The following is a 21,210-nucleotide window of genomic DNA, read 5'->3' as shown; positions in this document are numbered from 1 at the left end:
TTCTGGTGATTTTTGGTTGCTCTGTTTTTTGTTTCTTTGGGTCATTTACACCTTTACGCAGAGCTTTGATATTTGAGAGGTGGAGAGGAGGGAACATCAGTTTGGGCAAACATATTTGGATGCTCTGAGGCTCACCACCCCACAATATACTCACTCCCTCGTTTTCAAAATAGATACATTTTAGTTATTTTACTGCTCTCAATATGATAAATTATAAATCATTAGGGGGAAAAACTCAATGTCTCGCAATTTGGGTCATTAAGTACAATTTTTTTAGGAATATGGGCACACCCTGAACAGCATTTTAGTAACTCCATGTTTGAGCTGAGGAGAGTGAGGGAGAGGCGGAGAGGAGGAGGGGGAGGAAGGGGAGGTGGGGTGTAGTAACTTTTATCGCCATGCAGCTTTTCCACAGGTTCATTTCGTCCTCCAATTGGATGATGGAGCACATATTCGGGGAGGAGCAGCCCGACCAGCCAAAAGGGAAGAAAAAATGTGAAGGGTAAAAAATAGTTCCTTGCTGTGTAGACTCATGCTCCTCCAACTTTTCTTTTAGCCTCCTCAGTTTCCCAAATGTTCACTGCAGCAGCGTGTGCTCTCTCCGGCTCACCGTGGCGAGCTGTGGCTTAAAAACAGGACTTCCACACCATAACGAAACACGAGAGAACTTTAAAAGAATCGGAGCACAAGCAAAAGCTGTGAGAGTTTCTGGGGGGACGCAGTTTCGGGAGGTTTTACGCATTGCGCAGGATGCAGGCGCGCTACTCCGTCTCCAGCCCCAACTCTTTGGGAGTTGTACCGTACATCAGCAGCGACCAGAGCTACTACCGGGCCGGCGGTGGATACACCGGGATGCCTGCGCCTATGAGCATGTACTCCCATGCGGCCCACGACCAGTACCCGGCCAGCATGGCCCGGGCGTACGGACCGTACACCCCTCAGCACCAGCCTAAGGACATGGTCAAACCTCCGTACAGCTACATCGCTCTCATCACCATGGCGATCCAGAATTCACCGGAGAAAAAGATCACCCTGAACGGGATTTATCAGTTTATCATGGAGCGGTTCCCCTTCTACCGGGACAACAAGCAGGGTTGGCAGAACAGCATACGGCACAACCTGTCCCTCAACGAGTGCTTTGTCAAAGTGCCCCGGGACGATAAGAAGCCCGGTAAGGGCAGCTACTGGACCCTGGACCCGGACTCCTACAACATGTTTGAGAACGGCAGCTTCCTGCGGCGCCGGAGGAGGTTCAAAAAGAAGGACGTGCAGAGGGACAAGGAAGAGCGGGACAGACAGGGCAAGGACCCGTCTTCCCGCACCCCGGGCCGGGAGCAGGACCCGCCGGTGCAGGGCTCTCAGCCAGTGCGGATCCAGGATATAAAGACTGAGAACGGGACGTCCACGCCGCCACAGGCCGCGTCTCCAACCCTGGCCGCCGTACCCAAGATAGAGAGCCCAGACAGCAGCAGCAGCATGTCGACAGGCAGCCCGCACAGTGTGCCCTCCACCCGGTCACTCAGCATGGACGGACCCGAGCACCACCACCACGGCCAGACCCCGGCGCAGGGCTTCAGCGTGGATAACATAATGACCTCCCTGCGGGGATCCCCGCAGGCCGAGCTCTCCCCGCCTCTCATCGCCTCCTCTCGGACAGGTATCACCCCTTCACTGTCGCTCAACTATTCCCCCAACCAGACATCCGCCTACAACTCGACGACCTGCAACCAGAACGTCATCTCCACAAACTCCAACGCCACCTATCACTGCAACATGCAAGCCATGAGCCTGTACGCAGGGGACAGATCATCCGGCGGCCACCTGGCGCCGTCCACCACGGTGGAGGAGGCTCTGCCCGACTATTGCATCACCACGACCACCGCGTCCCCGCTCGGGCATAGCAACCTGAGCCAGGCAGGCCAGGACGGCCACCACGCGCACCAGGGCCGGCTCGCGTCCTGGTACGGGGACCTGAGCCACTTGAGTCCGGGCTACCCGGCGCAGCAGCAGAACTTCCACTCTGTGCGGGAGATGTTTGAGTCCCAGCGGATTGGGCTGAACGGCTCCCCGGTCAACGGGAATAATAGCTGTCAGATGGCCTTCCCGTCCGGCCAGTCCATCTACCGCACCTCAGGAGCTTTTGTTTATGACTGCAGCAAGTTCTGAAAGCCAAAATGTGTCTTTTAAATTAATAACTCTAATATATATTTTCTATATTTTTTTTTTGTACTTTTGGTCTTTTACTCACACTCCGAATGGACACACGACATTCAGAGATTTTTTTGTCGAGGCGTGTGTAACACCAAAAACACGTAAGTTTTCTTCCCTCTCACTTTGAGAATTGTTTCTAAAGTTGATTCAAATACCAGCTTTTATGACTACAGACTGTAAATTATAGCCTAATATAGTAATTTATTTTTTAGGAAAAGGGAGTGGTTGGATATTGAGGACCAAACACTTAAACGTTTTTCCACTTTTCTTATTGCTGCCTTTATTTGTCCCAGTTCTTGTATAGAAATAGAGGGGAAACTTTGTAGCCTATACTGACCTATTTTATTCATTTTGTCTTATTTGTTAAAAACTATTTTGAAGGCATTACATTTGTTTGTTTAATAAAGTGCCGTCTATTTGATTTTAATTTGAGTGATTTATTAGCACAGGTAAAGCCACAGGAAAGGGGCTGTTTTTAAACTGAGAGGTAGATCCTGAACAATAACTTGATAGAGTTCAAAATGTATTTCATATTCAAATTTAATTCTAACTGCTAAAAGTTCTGAAAATGACAGCAACTGAAAAAAAACAGCCTTTAAAAAAATACGCATGCAGTGTGTAGTTTTAAAGGCGTTAAATCTCCACATGCGTCCTTTAATCCACAGAATCTGAATTTTTCTACTTGTGGAAGAAAAGAACGTATATAACACAATAATGAAAGGCTCTTAGGTCTATCTAGTTCAATAGGAAACACTTTATTTGAAGTTATCTGGGATTTTGCACCCGGCTTTGCGCTGCAGAGGCCCAGCCTGGCTGTGCAGCCGAGGTTACCCAAAAGAGCAAAAGTGAAAAAGACGAATGTTCATTTTTTCACTTTCACTGTGAAAGCTTTGGACTAACCCACAGGTTGTATATTTTCAGTCCTCGGGTGTAAATGCAGGCGGTAAATAAATACACGTGTGGCAGCAGCTCAGCGGTGCGGTTTGAACTCACTAAAGGCCTTGTCAGCAAAACAAATCAGTCACTACAAACTGAGCAGGCTGCCGTCTGACTGCTGTTTGTGAATGATGGGAGGTTTTGGATGCAAAAAAAAGGTGGAGGGGGGGGGGGGGGGGGGGGGCTGCAGCTGCATTTGTTTTGGATGTCTGCAGAGTCCACATCCTATTGATGAGGACGCTCAGATGGACATGATCTGTGATAGAGGGACACTCTGCAGCATGCTTTGCATTTTGTGTCCTGCAGGTTCAGGAATTACAGCAGCACTGACCTGCTATGGCTGATTGAAATATCGCTGCTGTCAGGTGTTTATTTATTTCAGTGCTTCCCTTATGACGTTAGGCAACCCCCACCCCCCACCCTTCCCCCGAAAAACTCCAGATTCTCCTGAAGACCAAAATCTCTCATTGGGCTTTATTTTTTCTCCTTTGTCCTTTAATATGTACAGTTAAATCCACAGGGCAGCGTGTATGTCCAGTTTTTAACCAGACATCTTTATTAAGATAATAATATTATTAAATATAATATTTTATATAAAAACATAATCAGCTATAATCAAGTTATCGCCATGTATCATTTAGTAGTCTCAATAATTTGGCAGGAGCAGGTCATAAGTGACGCGCAAAATTGTTATAAGAAATGAAAAAAAAACAACCACGAACAAGAACAACATCAATAATAATAATAATAATAATAATAATAATAATAATAATAATAATAATAATAATAATAATAATAATAATGGGACAGTAAAAGTTAGTTTTGTTTCCAGGACCGTTTGAATTTGAAACAACAAAAACCTGATTTTTGGTTTGCCTGAGCTCTTGAAGCACCTTGGCCCCGTTACCTGTGCTCTGATCCAGCAGCCTGCAGGCGCTGAGAGATCTGCTGAGACATTTTCAGTCTCTGGCAGACAGTGTAACACCTCTGGGCCCGGAGCAGTATGTGTGCATGTGTGTGTGCGCGTGCGCAGGTGTGTGTCCTCGCACGGCCGAGCAGGCAGTGAATAGGTGGCTTAAACGCGCCTGTCAGTTTCGGGCCTGTGTGGATGAGATTTTAATGAGTCAGTGAAACTAAAAATTCCAGCGCGCAGACGCTCTCCAGGGCCGCCAGTCAGATGGGTCAAGCCCATTATAGATAACGTAAACAACGTGCTGTTGGCTCGACTGCTGCACCTTCCACAGGAGGTTTAAGCACTTTAAAAGAGAAAAGACAACAGCCTGAGTACAAGCGGTAGCCTTATAATAACATGAAAAACTAGATTATTGCTCCTAAACAAACGTCTCTGAGGCTGATGCAGGACTCAAGAGTCAGGAGGGAAATTTTACTCCGGGCTGCGAATCATTTTTCATTATAGGGACAAGACAGGAAGAGGTGATGGAGGTCAATGGAGAGGATGTCAACAATGCACTTTAGGAAAAGGACGGCGAGAAGCCTGCGGTAAAGCCTGTCACTGCCTTATCTAAACCACCTTCAGAGGGCCCGCAGAGCGCGGGCCTGCGGACTGGAGTATTGTTGTGGCGGTTTGCAGGCCTGCAGCGTTAAGACTGAGGAGACTCCCAGAGGAGGAGAGGAGGGCTCGTCTGACTGGAAACGCTGCCAATAAGCTTTATGTGCTCACTAAAGCGCCTTCAACAGGCCTAATTAAGGAATTATTACTGTGCCACGAAGTGTTTGAGGTATTTTAATGTTCAGCTCGGTATCACTAATAATTAACATTAGTATGAAATATACATCGCCCTGAGGGATCACTCTTGTATAGGTTGTTTTGTTTATTTTACGGCACCAGGTGTGTGCAGACGCGAATTCACCGCGACGTGGACACTTTGTTGAGCATTAGAGAGACGAACAGGAAGGTCAGAGAGACGCACAGCTGCGTGGTTGCGAGTTTGAAAGCAACCTGATAGCTCACGCCGTGTGTGCCGGCGTGACTGGCAGATACCAGAGCGTTTAGGGGAAAACTAGCAGCTCAGAGAGCACCTGAAAACATTTGGGAGCCTCAGTGGCTTCACACAGGAGAGGTTTGTTTTGTTTTTTTTTTGTCTCACAGTGCAGTGGGTCTATTTTCTTACGCAGATGCCGTTTGAGTCTTTTAAATGCTTCAGTTGTTTCATACAAGAAATCCGCTGAACTTAATGGATTTTCCTCGAGTTAATATGGCACCAGGAGCCTATTGTCTGACCTGTTATATTTTATTTTATTATTATCATTTTTATTTATTTATTTACTTTTAAAACATATTTCTGTAGCCGAGGTAAAGCTAAATAGGCCTTTTCAAAGTTCACATTGTGGTCACGGGAATCACTTCGTCCAAATTAGGATGAAAATCCAAAACCAAATACAAGCTCTCTTCTAATATTCTATAAAGCTTTATTTAATTAGTATTAATTAGAATAATTATAATTTAATAATAATAATATTTACTAAAAGAACATTAAATTTAGATCATAATCTGACTTGCAGGGCAATCTCACTCACTCTCACATCAGATGTCTGACTGAAGGCGTTAAACTTTAAATGCAGAAAATCTGTAAAACTGAGACAAACAGACCGAGTGTCACCTTCTCACACACCCTTCACCTCTTCTCTTCTGTCTGAGGTGTGTGTGTGTGTGTTCAGCTGAGCTCGGTCTGTTGTGTCTCAGGGGAGAAGAGCTAAATCCCTTCCAGCAGAAGCGATGATTGAAATCGCATCGCTCGGTCTTTAATCCTGCAGGATCCTGGCACCGACAGAGACCTGACTCTCTGGGTTTTGTGCCTCATGTGTTGGTTTGTGAGTGTTCATGCCCTGGAAACATCCACGACGTCCCGCTGAGCTAAACTCTCCATCTAGTTTACGTATCTCAACAATTAAAGCCTTCAGACGAGTGATATCCGTCATTTAGTGGCAGTCAGGTGAAATTAAAATGTTTAACGTCTTTAATGAATTTCAGGGGATGGATTCTTTTCTGTTTTTGTTTTGGGTTTTTTTTTGTGCTGATCTGTTTTCTGTTTTTTTTTTTTTTTTTTTTTTTTTTTTTTTTTTTTAAAGAAAACTCACTTTTGTTCCTCAAATCTTCCTGACTCTGTTTCAAGTTCCACAGCCTAGATTAATTTTTCCTCTCGCGATTTTATCAATTAGCAGTGAGCTTTTATTTTTTTTCTATTTGTGAGAACAATTAATGATGTCCAAACTATTAATTGAGAACTATTTCCTGTGCGTCGCAACTGTGCCACACACATTAATCTAACAGCCTGCAGCATCATCTGAACATTCAAAAGGAAAATTAATAATCCGTTATTTTAATTAAGTACATTTAGGGATTGAGTCTAATTTATATGACTAAGGTCCTGTAGGCCAGTTGAAGGTATTTATTATATGATGAAATTCCTAATCAGCAGGTCTAACAACCTATTATTGATTACCTATAAACTCTATTTAAACTCTCTGACTCTGAATCTTTGTCTGACAATAAAAAAAGGCGCAGCTTTTCTTCCCTCTCCCGCAGACTTACTTTCAGACATGATTCACTCCTCAAATTCTCATTGTCTGTTGGATGTGACAGTAAAACTCTGTAATATCCGTCTCTTACAAGTACTCATGAAACCTGCGACCACCTCTTGAGTTTAAATTGACCGTTAGAGCCGTTTAATCCCCTTAAAATGTTTATTTAGCTGCATGAAACTTTTTTTTTTTTTTTTTTAATATTTCCTTTATATTCTAGTCCAAATCCAGATTTCTTTCTTTCAGTTTTCCTTTTCTTTGTGTGCCAGCAGTAAACCTGATCACAAGCTTGGCCTAATCGTTGTTGAGGGGAGCGCGGTGCACCTGTGTGAGGCTTCAGGCTCGGTGTGTGTGTTTCCTGCTGTCGGCGCGGTTTCAGGGGCCCAAACAACCTCAGAGCCACATCTGGTTCTGATTTAGAGTCCGCACAGACGGGGCGCTGTCCAGGACCATCACAGAGACTTGTGTCTTGTGTCGTCCTCAAAAAAAAAAAAAAAAAAAAAAAAAAAAAAACAGACAGAGGCGATCCTCTGCCTCCTCAGCTCGCACAGCGTTCACTGACACCTTCAGGGCTCAGGACGCGTTCAGAGTCAAACCTAAATAACACCGGTGGTGCAAAGAACTTTTACTCGAGTACTGCATCCTACTGAAGTACTGAACTACTGGAGGATTTCTATTTTCTGCTACTTTACACTTCACGTAGAGAAATTTTAATTTTATTTATTTGACATCTTTAGTTTGTGTGCAGATTAAACTATTAAATATAATATAAATATAAGAGAAGCTCATTATTACGATTGATTGCTTGCTCCAATAATCTAACATATAATATAAGACTGAGAGGCCCAAGAAACCTTGTTAAATATAATAAATAATATATTAAATTTATACGTTCATTATTTACATGTAATAATAAATTACGAAAGAAAATGAAACTTCAATAAATCAACTAAAAATATATATTAATATTAGGAGGCATTTAACTCAAAATCAAAATCAGAAGTCTGAGTCAGAAAAACAAACGAGAATAAAATGATTAAAGAGTCTGCTCTACATGCTGACATGCAAACAGCATTATTTGAAGGGAAGTTTTAAATGAACTTAATTCAAATACTTGAATTAAATGTGAAAACACTGCAGGCAAGTGGAGGCAAAATATGGTGCGTGTTTAAGAGAAAGGAGACACCGAGTGTGTTTAAATAACTTCAGTGAGATGAAAAGTGCCCACAGTCTACATAAACCCCGCAGCTATCATCAGGACCAGAGACGGTTCCGTGTCCAGGTCTAAGCTGTCTTTGCGCCCTCGAACTTTAGAGCCAGGCTGCTCAGACAAGAAGTGTTTGAGAGCGGGACTGTGGGAGTCCAGGCCCGGAGCAAAACGCACTTCCTGTCGAATAAAAGGGCTCAGTGTGCTCGCAAGAAAAAAAAAAAAAAAAACCTGGAAAGCCCGAGTGAGCTGAAGAGAGAGAAATGACAGGAGCTGAGCCAGCCGACCTCCACACAACCTGGACACCTCAGACACACACACCCTTTTACCTAACATACATACCTGAATTTAAAACCTGGAGGAAGGTTTGCCTGCTGCTTTCATCTGTCCCCACTTTCATTTGTTGTCCTAAGAGGATGAAACAAAAACACACAAAAGACACAAACAGAAACCAAAAATCTTAAGTTACTGTTTACAGTACACTTTTGTGTAGCATCAGAAAACAAATCAAAAACCATTAGGACAACATGTAAAAAGATCAAACTTTATTGCACCAAGTGGTTCATTTGTCAGATCGTGAATAAACCCATCAATTCCTATCTACCAATCAAAGATAAAAAATCTTAATCCATTCTCCTTCTTTACAGATTCTTCTATTTCCTCCTCTGAAAGAATGAAAGTCAAACCTGACACCCAAATCAACTCAGCCCACAATCTAAAGAAACAGAGACACATAAATAAACCGTTAAAATCTTTAAATCTATATAAATTATGACATGATCAGAGATGAAATATAAAAGACATCTTCCCTATGTGATAATAAAAAGTAAATCAGTGATGCAATGTTAGAAAAAAGACAAAGATACAAAGGCAATGAATGGTTCAATCTACTGAAGGTAAAAATAAAAAGGTGTTCCTTCCACTGCTGGTGTTCAGAGGCAGAACACTGGAGTGCTAAAACGTCCCCACCCTGGACACACGGACGGATTTGGTCTCAGGCGTTTGGGTTTTTCTTCATCAGCTCCACGTCTGCGTCCACCATCTCCTTCACCAGCTCCTGCAGAGACACCACGGGGCACGAGTCAATATTCAGTTATTCAAGGAGGGAAAGTGGATTTGGAAAGGCTGATCATTATTTATTCTTTAAGGACATGAAAAATACAAATGAATCTCTCAGTCAATCACAGTATAATATCAGAGACTACAGTGAAAGCGCTTTGTTGTTATGTGTTGACTGTGTGGATTAGAAGGCATCTGCCATTAATGAGGACACCAGGCCCTATTAACACAATGAGAGGTGTATTTTAGTATTAATTTCATTAACGCACATATAGTTCAGTTTTATTATTTTATTCTTATTATTCAATCAGAAAGTTCCTGATATAAATAAAAAATGTTCTCAATTTTAGACTCAGGTAACGTTCTCGTTTGTCCACCTGTGTTTATTCATGTATTTATTCATTAACACGGAAGAACTTTGGCTCCTAAACGAACAGAACTGGTTTATTAAAAACTCAGATGCTGAAAAGAGTCTTTGTGTTGGGACAGAAACTTGTGTATTGTATTGACACTAGTGTTGAAAAAAGTCCAATGATACACAGTCTTAGTGACTACACAACCATGTAATGTTATTGTTACACATATTTTGACACCACTGCACTTTACTATAAACAAACTGTAATTAAAAACAACAAAAATAGGGTTATTATGGTTCTTTTATGAGTTTTTTAAGGAATAACAGTGGAACAGTTTACAGCACTGAACATCACATAGATTTTTTTATTATGTGACTTTAATGCATTTCATTTGGTTTTAGTGTGATATATATTAGAAAAGATTATTCTTATTATTCCATATGGTTATTTTTTAAATTACATTTCATGCCATCTAATGTGGAGGTTGGTTCATAGTCTCTTGTTTAACTGAGGGAGCTGCTTCATAGTCTTTTCTATTTAACATATCAGACTGAGATAAAACATGATTGCACTCTTAACGAAGGCCTGTTCTCTTTATTTCTTGTTGTTACTAATTTGTCCGTCTTCTGTTGCTTCTTGTGTGAATCATATTGGCCTCTGTCGTCAATGCTTTTTTTAATGTATCCCTGTTTGTTAAGCTGAACATCATAAAATAATTACACTGCACTCACTCATGTTTTCATCCCACCCACTCTCGACATACATAGATGCATATTAACATACAGACACTGCTCTGTCCTGAATTCCCGAGCCGACTCCCCCCCCTTTCGTTTCTAGCTTCGCCTCAGATCCTTATTAACCTTCAAAAATAGGCTCCATTTGTCGCTGAACTGCTTTGTTTTGGTATTTTTTTCTTTGGACATTATCCTCCCTGTGTTTACGCTATATTTCATCATATCATTCCGTGTCTGTACTTGTGCGGAAAACTGCTCCCATTACAGTTGTGATACTGGTATTAACCGTACTCAGCCCGACCAGGTGTGTTTTAAACCAACATGACACACACCTCAAAAGTCACCTTTGGCTTCCAACCCAACTTCTGATACGCTTTGGTGCTGTCACCTTGTAGGTAGTCCTGTTAAAAAGAGAGAAAGAGAGAAGGAAAGAGAGGGAAGAAAGACAAACAAATCATCTGTCATGTCTGATCTGGTGGCTACGAGGACGAGAATCCTGCAGTCTTCCTGATATAAACACGGACTGGACTCAACTCAATGTCCAAACTTGATGTCTTCAACAGGATGCAAGAGATGGAGGGTGATGATTACTCTCTCTCTCTCTCTCTCTCTCACACACACACACACACACACACACACACACACACACACACACACACACACACACACACACACACACACACACACACACACACAGTATCTCCCCTCTCGGGGAAAAAGGGAGGTCACAGAGTCTCACTGGCCATCAATCCCCCCTCTCGGCTCCCCACCACCGATCTGTCCAGACAGCCCCTGTTGGTGCCAGAGTATGATGAATTGTGGGACTCTGGTGGTGTAACCCCCAGCCCAGGACCCCCCACTCAACCCCACCCCTCCCCTCCGACCCCCGTACTCATTTCCCCCCCTGTTGTGTTTTGCACTGGGTTCAAGATCCAGCAGGACCCTGCTTCAGACCACCAAAGAGACAGAAGAGAACGAGGAAAAAAAAACTCTTTCCTTGTACGTCCTCGATGTTTTTAAGCTTTTCTTTCTTTCGTTGACTGGCTCTCGCTTTCTCTGACTTCTGTTTCCATCTCTGTATTTCTGGGGATTTTTTTCATCTCTCAGGCACCAGTTTGAGTCAGACACACATGTGGGCCTCCAGAGGTCTAATAAAACACTGTGGTGAAACATGATACTGAAGAATCTTTTTTTAATTAACTGATACTGTATGTTCCTTAATCCTGAAGCTAATGCTAAAATTAAAGGAAATCCTTCAAAGGATGATAAAGATTTCAGTTTTTATTTTTTCCTTTTTTTTTTTTTTTTCATCTCTAACACAATCATTGCGTTGGTGCTTTCTCAGGAAGTATGTGCTGTGCTGCTCTTCCCCTTTTCTCTGCATGGAGGCTTAAATTATACACATGGCGTGGCCAAAAGTATGTGGACACATAGGCTAAGTATCTGCAAACTTTGACATTACATCCATATGTGATTGTTGAATATCTCCCTTCAAAAAAATGGGGCGCATTATTATAATCCTTAAGATTTTCTTCATATTAATTCTAACTATTCTGCTCTAGACATTTATTTATGTTTACAGCCATTAGTGTTACTGTAGTGTGCATTGTCAGTAGTCAAGCTCACCATTCCTGCACTAGATTATTTACCATTCATCACCTTTTTTATTGTTCTAGATATTTTAAAATATATTTATATATATCTAGTAATGAATTGAATTATTTATTACCAAGTCAAGATATTTTTTCAAAGCTCTTGACTGAGTTTTCTTTGTGATTAACAGTGTTTTTCTTTTTTTTCTCTCTATTGTGTATGTGTATCTGTTGATCTGCAGACAATAACCATTACTGCGATAACTCAAACAGCACTAGACTGAACTATATTGAAATTAAAATGCTTTGCACACGCACAAGAAAATCACAGGAAACAACACATGCACGTTTCGGACAGAATGTGGCAGACGAGAACCAGCGCATATGCACACTGCACGTTATTTATGCACATATACTCATGTCACCTCATGACGTGATGTGGAAGAGCAGAAGAGCTGGTTCTTGGCGTTTTGAATAGTGAACATATTTGGTGCGAGTTGGTACAAGCACAGCTGCAGCAATTCATGACGAAAAACAACAAATTTTTATGAAGGCCAAATAACTAGGGAAAATAAAACAACGCTAAGAAAGTCAGATGTTTCCTGCGCCAACCAACTGATAAACTTGTCATTTCAACAAGAACTCTGGGACAGGATGGTAACATATTCTTAGCATGATCACCAATAACCATAGGTTTTGCCAAATCAGCCTGAGCTGAAATCTTAAAGATTATGTGAACCTGCTGCTGTAACAGCCTCCTCACTTCTGCCAAACTAACACTGATGTTGGTCGATAAAGTCTGGCTCACAGTCCGCGTACTAGTTCAACCCAAAGGTGCTGAATGGGGCCGAGGTGAGGGCTCTGTGCAGGCCAGTCGAGTTCTTCCACACCATGACATGGGGAAACCGTGTCTTTACAGACCTGGCTTTGTGCAATGGGGGCACTGTCATGTTAAAACAGGAAAGGGTCTTCCCCGAGAAACACACGAGATTTCCATTAATTGGAACTAGGATGTTTAACCCCAACTATAAAAACCCACCCAGAAGAAAATTCACAGGGGGCCATGAAGTGTAAAAAGAGAACAGTGTTTTCATCTGACACTGGACCTCTTGAAAATGTCTTTTCTGGGTGATCTTATTACAGAGGAACGCTCACAGCAGCGCTGGCATAGTTCAGCCTTTTAGAGAGCAGGGACCCACATCTCAGAGAGGCTCCATGGAGCTTAATCACACTCTTCTGATTACACACAAAGCAAGAAACACTGAACACACACATAGTCAACAAGTACAGGCTGATTCAGTCTCTGACAACATTCAGTTTGATATTCCTGGGCCAGTGCTGAAAACCTGGTTCAATTCCGGGTGAGGAGTCTTTTTTTATTTTTAACTTCACATGGCTCACATACAGCCCAGCAGATGAAAGCTACAGCCCATTTTCTCCTGCGTCTGTAACGGCAGGACAAACAGCTCTTTCTCATGTGAGCAGCTCTGTACATTACTCATATCCATTTTTGGCTCTGAAGCCATAACTGGAAACATTTTCAGACTAATTACCTACAGCAATGAGACATAATTTGTCATGGCGCTGAATGTTATTACTCACAATTACATTAAATAATCCACTTGCTTCATAATTATATTGATTAGGGTTTGCAATGGAGAACAATTTCGTAGCTGGCATAAAAGAAACATCAACTGCTCTCGTCACGAACACTGAGTTCTGGTCTGAAGTTGACTGTTACAGATGAAAATTTTCAGTAGCAACTAAACCCGGTTTAAGATTCGTGAGGCACGATTTATACGTCTCACATCGACTGGTTGCTAAATGCCGACACAAGTTCGGGTCCTAACTGATGTGAGCCTGTCAGAGGCAGAGGCCAAAACAAAGGGGGGGGGGTGCAAGAAAGCTGGCGTGCTGCAGAATAGTGAAAAAATCCCTCAAGTAGCCTTTGTTTGGTTCCTGTCTGCGTGCGTATGCAAACCGAATGAATTGAAATAAACTCTGAGCTGCACTTATTCACGAAAAGGATGACGGAGCGAGTGAAGCAAAGCCACGAAAGAAGAAGGCCCCACGTTACTGAGGTTCAGGTCGGACTCTTAACTGACCCTTCATTCTTTGCCAGTGGCAACAAATTGGTCTTATAACATTCTCCAGCCTGTAAACAGCTTCTGTGAGTAGCCTCAGTCAAGGTGGCACCACACACCAAGGGCCAGTTTCCCTTGACTGAAGGTTGATGCAAATCTGTTTATACAACACTGAATTCGTGTGCATGGATATGTTTACACATTTGTCAGTATGTACAGTCTGCATGCACTCAATCCATGACAGTGCATGAGCAGCCTCACAGACATGGACAGGTGACATTTTTTTTGTGCCTACTCTCTAGGACGGTCTAAAATGACCTATGGGGTCATTTTTTTATGGGACATTTTCAGACTACGAATCCGTCTTGAAGTAAGAAGGATTGTGCCCTGTACTATCATCATCGCCATCGTCATCGTCATCCCTGGCTTCTGAAATCTCCATCTGAGCTTGTCGGGAGAACATCTGTTGAAATCAGACTCCTGTCTGCTAAGTCTGCCGTCTTAGCACAAACCACACAGTTCAGCATCCAGGAAGTTAATCCCGCGCCTGGTCTTTCTCAACCAGGATTTCTGCAGGTGACAGACAATCTCACCCTCACTGATCCGCCTGCAGCACAGCTCAGTGGAATAAAAGCTGCTTCCAAACTGCTAACAAGAGCGTTCTGCGGCCAAGTGAACTCACCCCAAACAGAGCATGTAGCGAATAATTCAACATGAACTACTAACAGATGGTGGCACAATATAATCTTCATATGGATCCGATTTGGAACCAAACCAAACGTTTTGGTACATCCTGTTTAAAGCAGCGCTCTGCCCATGTCTGAAAATATGCAGCGCTGATAATAACAACGGGTAGAAGAGAGCTGAAAATGAGCTGTGACAAAATGCGTCCCCACATCTTCTGAACGTTATTTTACAGATGAAATGAAAATATGAAGACCTGAGACCGTGTTACAGGTCTGTGAGCGAGGATCGTGTTCTCTGACCACGAGGAAAGGGGCAGAATTTTCTCACGTAGAGAAAAATGAGACGGTTTGCATAAACAGTCAATCACAGCACCACACAGAAAGATCCCAGCTGTTCCTGCTGACCATAGTCACTGTCACAATCATCATCATCCTCATCATCCTCATTTGGTGTAGTATTACTACAGTACCCATGAGCCGCACTAGTTGTTGCTGTGCCCGATCTCAAAAATCTGCTCCAGGAACATTCAGAAAGTGTTGCTGTGCTAATCAGTAACATATCACCTCATCACAGCTGCTGAACTGGTGCAAAATTTATCCACAATATTGAAAAAAAATGACTCAAATTGCACGAATGAATCCAAAGACCAGCCTCTGAGTTTATCCTGCCATTAGCTGCACGGCAACAACACACACAGGCGGTGTATGACGCACTTCAGGATACGCCACCGCACTGTTTCCCAGTGAAGATGTGAGTCAGCGAACAAGAAAAGCAGCAATTTCAACACATTTGATCTCGGGACTGACACATCTACCTATCACGTATCTACTTCTGTACTGGACAGAAAAACGTGAGATCTTTGTCGTTTTCGACTTTCTATAAAAGTGTAATTTTGCCATATCCTTGACTATACAATCTTGCACGTGGCACATCCATCCTCATCTCTCCATTCTTTCCCTTTTCTTGACACTCCAATAAAGACGAGAAGCCATAAAAAAAAAAATCTTTAGACATGTAAAAGAGACAAACCAAGTGTGATCATGGTCCATAAAGCACACAGGCAGTAAAAGGCGCTCAGAGCAGGCATTTAACGCAAAGGAATTCTGGTATCACTACAAGACCTTTCAATAAATCACACTCCACACCGGAGCAAACCCCCAAACACATAAGGGCATGCACACAAACATGTAGCGGCGTGTAAACACGCGCACACACACCTACAACAGTTGTATGTAAGAATAGGTAGGAAAAGAAGAAATCTAAATGTCCCTAAATTGCATTTATTTGTCTTTCTACTCTGGAAACCCACCCACTTACGGGAGATACATCAAACGTTCTCAAGAAAACAACTCTCTTCTCTCTCTTCTCCCTCTCTCTCTGAGGGTTGCATGCTGGGAGACTATGATGTGGTTTTGAAGGTCCAGTAGCGTCTCTGGTATTTGTACAGTAGTGGACATGAGGCCGCGACTTCAGAGACTTCAAAGAAAATCAGATAAAGCGGCCGAGAACGCCGTGAGAGTCTGGAGCCCACGGTCTCTGTGTCCCCAGCAGACCCAGATGTTCCGACCAGACCCAGATGTTCTGACCTTTGCTCTTGCTGGAGTTTTGATGATCCGGGGCTTTTTATACCCAGGATGAACCACTTTTACGACAGCGTCATGAAGAAGGGATGAAAAGGAAAAAGCAGTCCCTCTCCAAAAACTCTGACACTGCTGTCTGTGTGTGAGAACATGGAGGCTGCTGCTGCTGTGTTCACTGTGCGACCAGGTGTGTGAGCTGGTGTGTGTGTGTGTGTGCACAGGTGGGGACACACCTCCAACAAAAGAGCTTCATCATTCTTAGTTGCTCAGCCCCAGAGTCACAAATCTGTCACTGGTCAATTTCTACCACACCTCCGCCAGCATCGCCTCGACTTATCACTTCCTTTAAAGCACAAAAGGCCCCCAGTTTAAACTGGGGGGGGGGGCGGTGAGGAGGGAGGGAGGGAGATGAGGGATGAAATAAGAGACCTATGCGGTGATGTGCACGCCACTGGACGTCTTTTTTTTATTAAAAATTGTGAATTATTTCATTGTAAGCCTTGTAGGACCTGTGTGGGCAAAACGCTACAGACTGGTGTACATTTTATGAGCATAATATTAGAACAGTGTCTCTCAAGCTGATGGACATGCCCCCCCCCCCCGCCCCCAACCCAGCCCCACAAGGACACACAACATAAATATCAGGGTATGTGAGATGATTAAAAAGACAAAAAAAGAAGACAGAACACAGAAAACAAAAAAATTCTCAAAAATGTTCTGTTTTTTTTCTTTGGAAATCGCAGAGTTTTATCTGTTTTATCTCGTCAGGGCAGGAAAAAAAGAGTAAGAGTAACAGGACTTGGTTGAACTGATCACCGCTCAGCTTGCCAGGCTAAACAACATCTGGTCAGGACACATTAGTCACAAGAAACCTGTGATGAGTATTCTCTCAAACAAAGGTCACAAGACAAAAGGTTGAGAACCAGCAGAGAAGTTTATGAGCTATATTAAAATTTTGCTTCATATTTACTTTTATTACTGTTCTTTTCTTTCAGACTGTATTGTAACTCCATTTTTAAAATGTATTTATTGTTCCTTTCCCATTGATATGTCATTTTCTTTCTCTAATGCTTTGGCAACTCAAATGGATTTCACACTTGTTACGACTAAAATGAACAAAGATTGAAAAATGGAATCAGAATTGACAGAAAATTTTCATTTCACTTCGTCTTCACAAATCCTGGGAGAATTCTGGATGATTTGGGGTTAAAGGTCAAGTGTTTGTGTCCCCATGTAACACACACTGGCAACACAACTCAGGGATTTTATATTCATTTGTTCATCAAGCTAATGAAGCATCACTGAAGTAAATGTACGTTGAGTTGCGAGGTGCTGTGTCTGTAGGAATCCAAGACAGTTATTAGCCGTTTCCAGCTAGAGGTCAAAGGTCAGGTGCAGTGTGTGCGTGTCTGTCAGTGTGCAAGCGAGCGAGAGAGCTGTGTGAGTTAGTGCTCAGGTTTCCTTCCCTGACTCCCCATGCAGCTTGGCCAGCACACAATGTGTTAAGTGACCTCTAAAGGGTGGCCCTGTCACCCTGATGAGTATGTACACTACACTACACACACTACACACACACACACACACACACACACACACACAGACAGACACACGCGTATACATGTAGAGAAACACCCACGTACGGCAGCATAAAACCTTAGCAGAGCTAACATCTCAATTTGCAAAATGGTCCAAAGCAGCAGAACACACACACACACACAGAAACACACACAGAAACTCACACACACACACACACACACACACACACACCAGAAGAAAAACAACAGGAAACAATTAGCAGAAAAGCAGGAAAGTGTGAATCTCCACAGGAAAACAGTAAAAGTCACTTCTGATATTTAAAAGCCAAAACATCTCAAACTGTCACTTCACTTCATCTCCTCTCTCTCTCTCTCTCTCTCTCTCTCTCTCTCCTCAGGGCTCTGCCGTGTGTTGATTGCTCTCCATCAGTGCTCATTAAAATTCCTGGGGGAGCCATGTGATAAATATTTACGCGGCTGAGGACACACTCCACACACACTCCAAACACACTCGAGCGGCTGGATCTGACTGCCGATAGTGTTAAGTGCCCAGAGGCTCTGGCAGCGCTTTGGAGAGAGATCCGCAGCCCGCTGCGTGGTTGTGTACGCGAGGCGTTAACTGTCAAGATAACGGGATGAGGGCGTTGTTTTATGGCTTTTAATCGAGGTCAAATGTGTGTTTCTGTGTGTGTGTCCATGTCCAAGGATAATCTTTTAATGTGTGAAGTTTATGGAAATGAAGAGGAAAATATCGCACATTTGCACATCTGGATATAAATGCATTTGCAGACACACACACACACAGAGTGTAACCACAGCGGAGCTGGACTCCTCACTACTGTTCCACAGAGCTGTTGCCGACCCCCCCCCCCCCCCCCCCACCTCCTCCTCCTGTATTCTATTATTCCTGTGGACGGGAAACAGATCATAATTCCTGGAGTCAGCAGAAAGCTGCAGACTGAGAGAGTGAGAGATGGAGGGGTAGAGAGGGAGATAGAGAGAGAGAGAGAGAGAGGGGGAGAGAGGGGAGAGAGAGGGGGGAGAGAGGGGGGAGCAGCTCAGGTGACTGTTCACTTCCACTGAGGTCAAACTGAAACTGAGCAGTTAAGTCATTTCCAGTGAAAAGTGAAATGTGTGTTTAGTCTGTTTGCGCGTTTGTATAATAAAGTTTGGGTGAAGTAGCGCTTTGTACAACACAGCCTCAGTGTGTGTGAGTGTGTGTGAGTGTGTGTTGGGTGTTTAGCATTTCTATCAGCCTCTGGGCGTTTAACATTTCAGGAGACATCAAAGGCGAAAATAATTTCCCTTCTTTAAACAATCTTTAAACAACATTCTTTACAATCGTACGGCAAAAAGAAAGAAAGAAAGAGAGGGAGAGAGAGGGGGGATGAGAGAGGGAGAGAGAGGGAGGGAGAGGAAAATGTCCTCCTGTCTTATCTTAATTTTTGTGTAATCTCAGTAAAACACTGAAGGGGCCTGTCTGAGTTTTAACACTGAGCATCATCTGAGCACCTCTAAGGTAGAGGATGACTGCTGAACTGCTTCTCGGTTTTTACTCACTAAAGACAGCTCGATACAACTCTGGAAAAAGATGCATATATTTGCTCAATTCCCATTAATAACTCTTAAACAACTGTATAATAATTGGAATATAATTAGATGAAAGTTGAGCTAATTGAAATGTAGCAGAGAAATAAAGATCATGCTGTTCTTTTATAATCAAAGAGCCAATTTTACATCATGTAAAACTAATAAAGCAGAGAAAAAGCAGCTGTTTACTGTACATGTCCATCTTGTGCTTGGTTCACAGAATTTTTGTTTGCGTCCTGGACTTTGCAGATCTGTTCTTTTGGCTGCATGATCAGCAGCCTTTTCTACAATTTCACAATTTCCACTAAATAAATGCGGGAGTTATGGAAACAATGGTTTACTTGTTGTCTTGCACAACTTCACATAAATAGGCTCAACCTGACAATGACTGAGCCATTAAACTACAGCTTTGGTCTTATTTTGGTGTCAACAACGTACAAAGCAAAGTAACTGCTGAGGACACCGCAACATTGTCCAACAGAGCAAGAAACACAAGACAGGCAGGTTTTTAACAAACCAACAGTTCAGGTAGAGCATGTAAACCACTTTGTTGCAGGTACAACTGAAAGTGAGCGCACCTGACATGTTGGTGTAATCCTCGTTTTCAGAGGAAAGCTGTACATTCCCAGCTATGAACCAGGAGGTCTGTGCATTTGGCAATAATTTCACTGTTCAGCATTATTTACTCTTCCAACTGGCTGCTCGTGTTTCTTCCTGTGTCTGACTTCTTTTCACATCTCAGCAATTAACTTGGTGAGGACATTTTTATTGTTACCAAGAGAAGTGAAGACCAAAATGGAAATTATAAGACTCGACAATGGCAGGAACAGAACGGAATTATCCTTTAAGGGGCCGCCATAAAGTCTAAAACCCATCCTGCCCTGTAGCCTCGGGCTCTATCACACGAACAATCTACACTCAGTCACCCATCAGCCCCCATAATACACAAACACACATACCAATACATACATACTTCATAGGTTACATACCAGCCCCCATTTTAGGAGCTTTAGTTTTGGTTAAGCTGACATATGTTAGATGTGAAGGACAGAGATACAGAGGTGAGTTATTGCTAAAGGACAAGCAAGGGCAGCACACACACAGACACACACACAGACACACACACAGTGGATATGATATATGTGATCTAATTCAGGCCCTGGCTGAGCTCTCGGCGGTGTTGGGGTTAGGCGAGGTGGTTCCACACAAAATCTGCTGTCTGCCGCTCTCAGCTCCAAACACGCTATTTATTAGCCTCCCGCTCTTTGTTTCTCCCTCTCTCTCGTTTTTTTTTTTACCCCAGCTGCTCTCTGAACACGCTAACGTACGACCTCCTCCCTCCTCTCTGACTCTCACCAGCCATAGCTCATTCTCTGCAACTAGTCAGGTTCGCTCCACGATGAGAGGAATGCTGCGACTTAAAAATAAATGAAATTAAAATGAACTAGGAGGAGTGTGTGTGATGTGGTGACTGAGGCCATTAACACTGTCAGTAGTTCATAGTTTCTGAGCAGGGTTGGTTGGGTTCTTGTAACTGATTATATTTTGGGTTCAGTTTCTTGACAATATCTGGAATTGTTAAGCTTTGAATCTGAGAATTAGAGGAAAGTTAAAAACTTTAATTAGCTTTAATTTAATAAGCCTGCAGGGTCTGGACTCCTCAAGGGGTTGCAAAAAAGATTTAAGAAACAGAAAAATAAACATATTTGTGCTTCACAAAATTATTCATTTTGCTGACGTTTCTTAAACAATCTGATGGCAGGGTCTCGAGCCTAAAAAAGTCTGGGAGTGACTGACTTAGATAAATGTCAAATAAGTGATCTGTCTGTTCTTTAAATACTGAGATTCAGTTGTAGTTAGGTTTGTTGAGTTATATTTACAGTTGGTTAAACATGACATTTTTCAGAACTTTTAACAAAAAGCTGAAATCAAGTGAGGATTTTCAAAAGAAGTAAAAAAAAAAAAAAAAAGCACATTTAATAATAACAGATTTAATGGATTCTGGCTGTTTCTGAAACCAGCTGACATCTTTTCTATATACGTCATATATATAGCTCAAACTAAACTTCATCATTCAAAAATGCTGATGTAGTTTT

At 42.7% G+C, this 21,210-nt stretch overlaps 2 protein-coding genes across 2 annotated transcripts in view; one reads left to right on the top strand and one right to left on the bottom strand.

Moving 5' to 3' along the window:
• Window positions 1-441: 441 nt before the first annotated feature.
• Window positions 442-2,715, top strand: foxc1b (forkhead box C1b). Its single transcript, XM_041039780.1, has one exon. The coding sequence runs from the start codon at window positions 751-753 to the stop codon at window positions 2,164-2,166; it is 1,416 nt and encodes a 471-aa protein (XP_040895714.1). The 5' UTR covers window positions 442-750; the 3' UTR covers window positions 2,167-2,715.
• Window positions 2,716-8,427: 5,712 nt separating this feature from the next.
• The window catches only part of gmds (GDP-mannose 4,6-dehydratase), a 148,015-nt gene continuing 135,232 nt past the window's right edge, over window positions 8,428-21,210 (bottom strand). The window contains exons 10-11 of the mRNA XM_041039782.1: window positions 10,379-10,447; window positions 8,428-8,954 (exon numbers count right to left, since the gene is read on the bottom strand). Of these exons, the coding sequence (XP_040895716.1) occupies window positions 8,892-8,954; window positions 10,379-10,447 (132 nt within the window). The 3' untranslated portion in view covers window positions 8,428-8,891. The remainder of the gene's footprint in view (window positions 8,955-10,378; window positions 10,448-21,210) is intronic.

This window comes from Toxotes jaculatrix, chromosome 6 (genome assembly GCF_017976425.1).
Source record: "Toxotes jaculatrix isolate fToxJac2 chromosome 6, fToxJac2.pri, whole genome shotgun sequence".
Classification (NCBI taxonomy): Eukaryota; Metazoa; Chordata; class Actinopteri; family Toxotidae; genus Toxotes; species Toxotes jaculatrix.
The sequence above is the reverse complement of the archived record's forward strand: the minus strand, read 5'-3'. Positions and strand labels throughout refer to the sequence as shown.

What these genes read in the sequence shown, in the direction of transcription:
- foxc1b (XM_041039780.1), top strand. Translation starts at nt 751, where the DNA reads ATGCAGGCGCGCTACTCCGTCTCCAGCCCCAACTCTTTGGGAGTTGTA.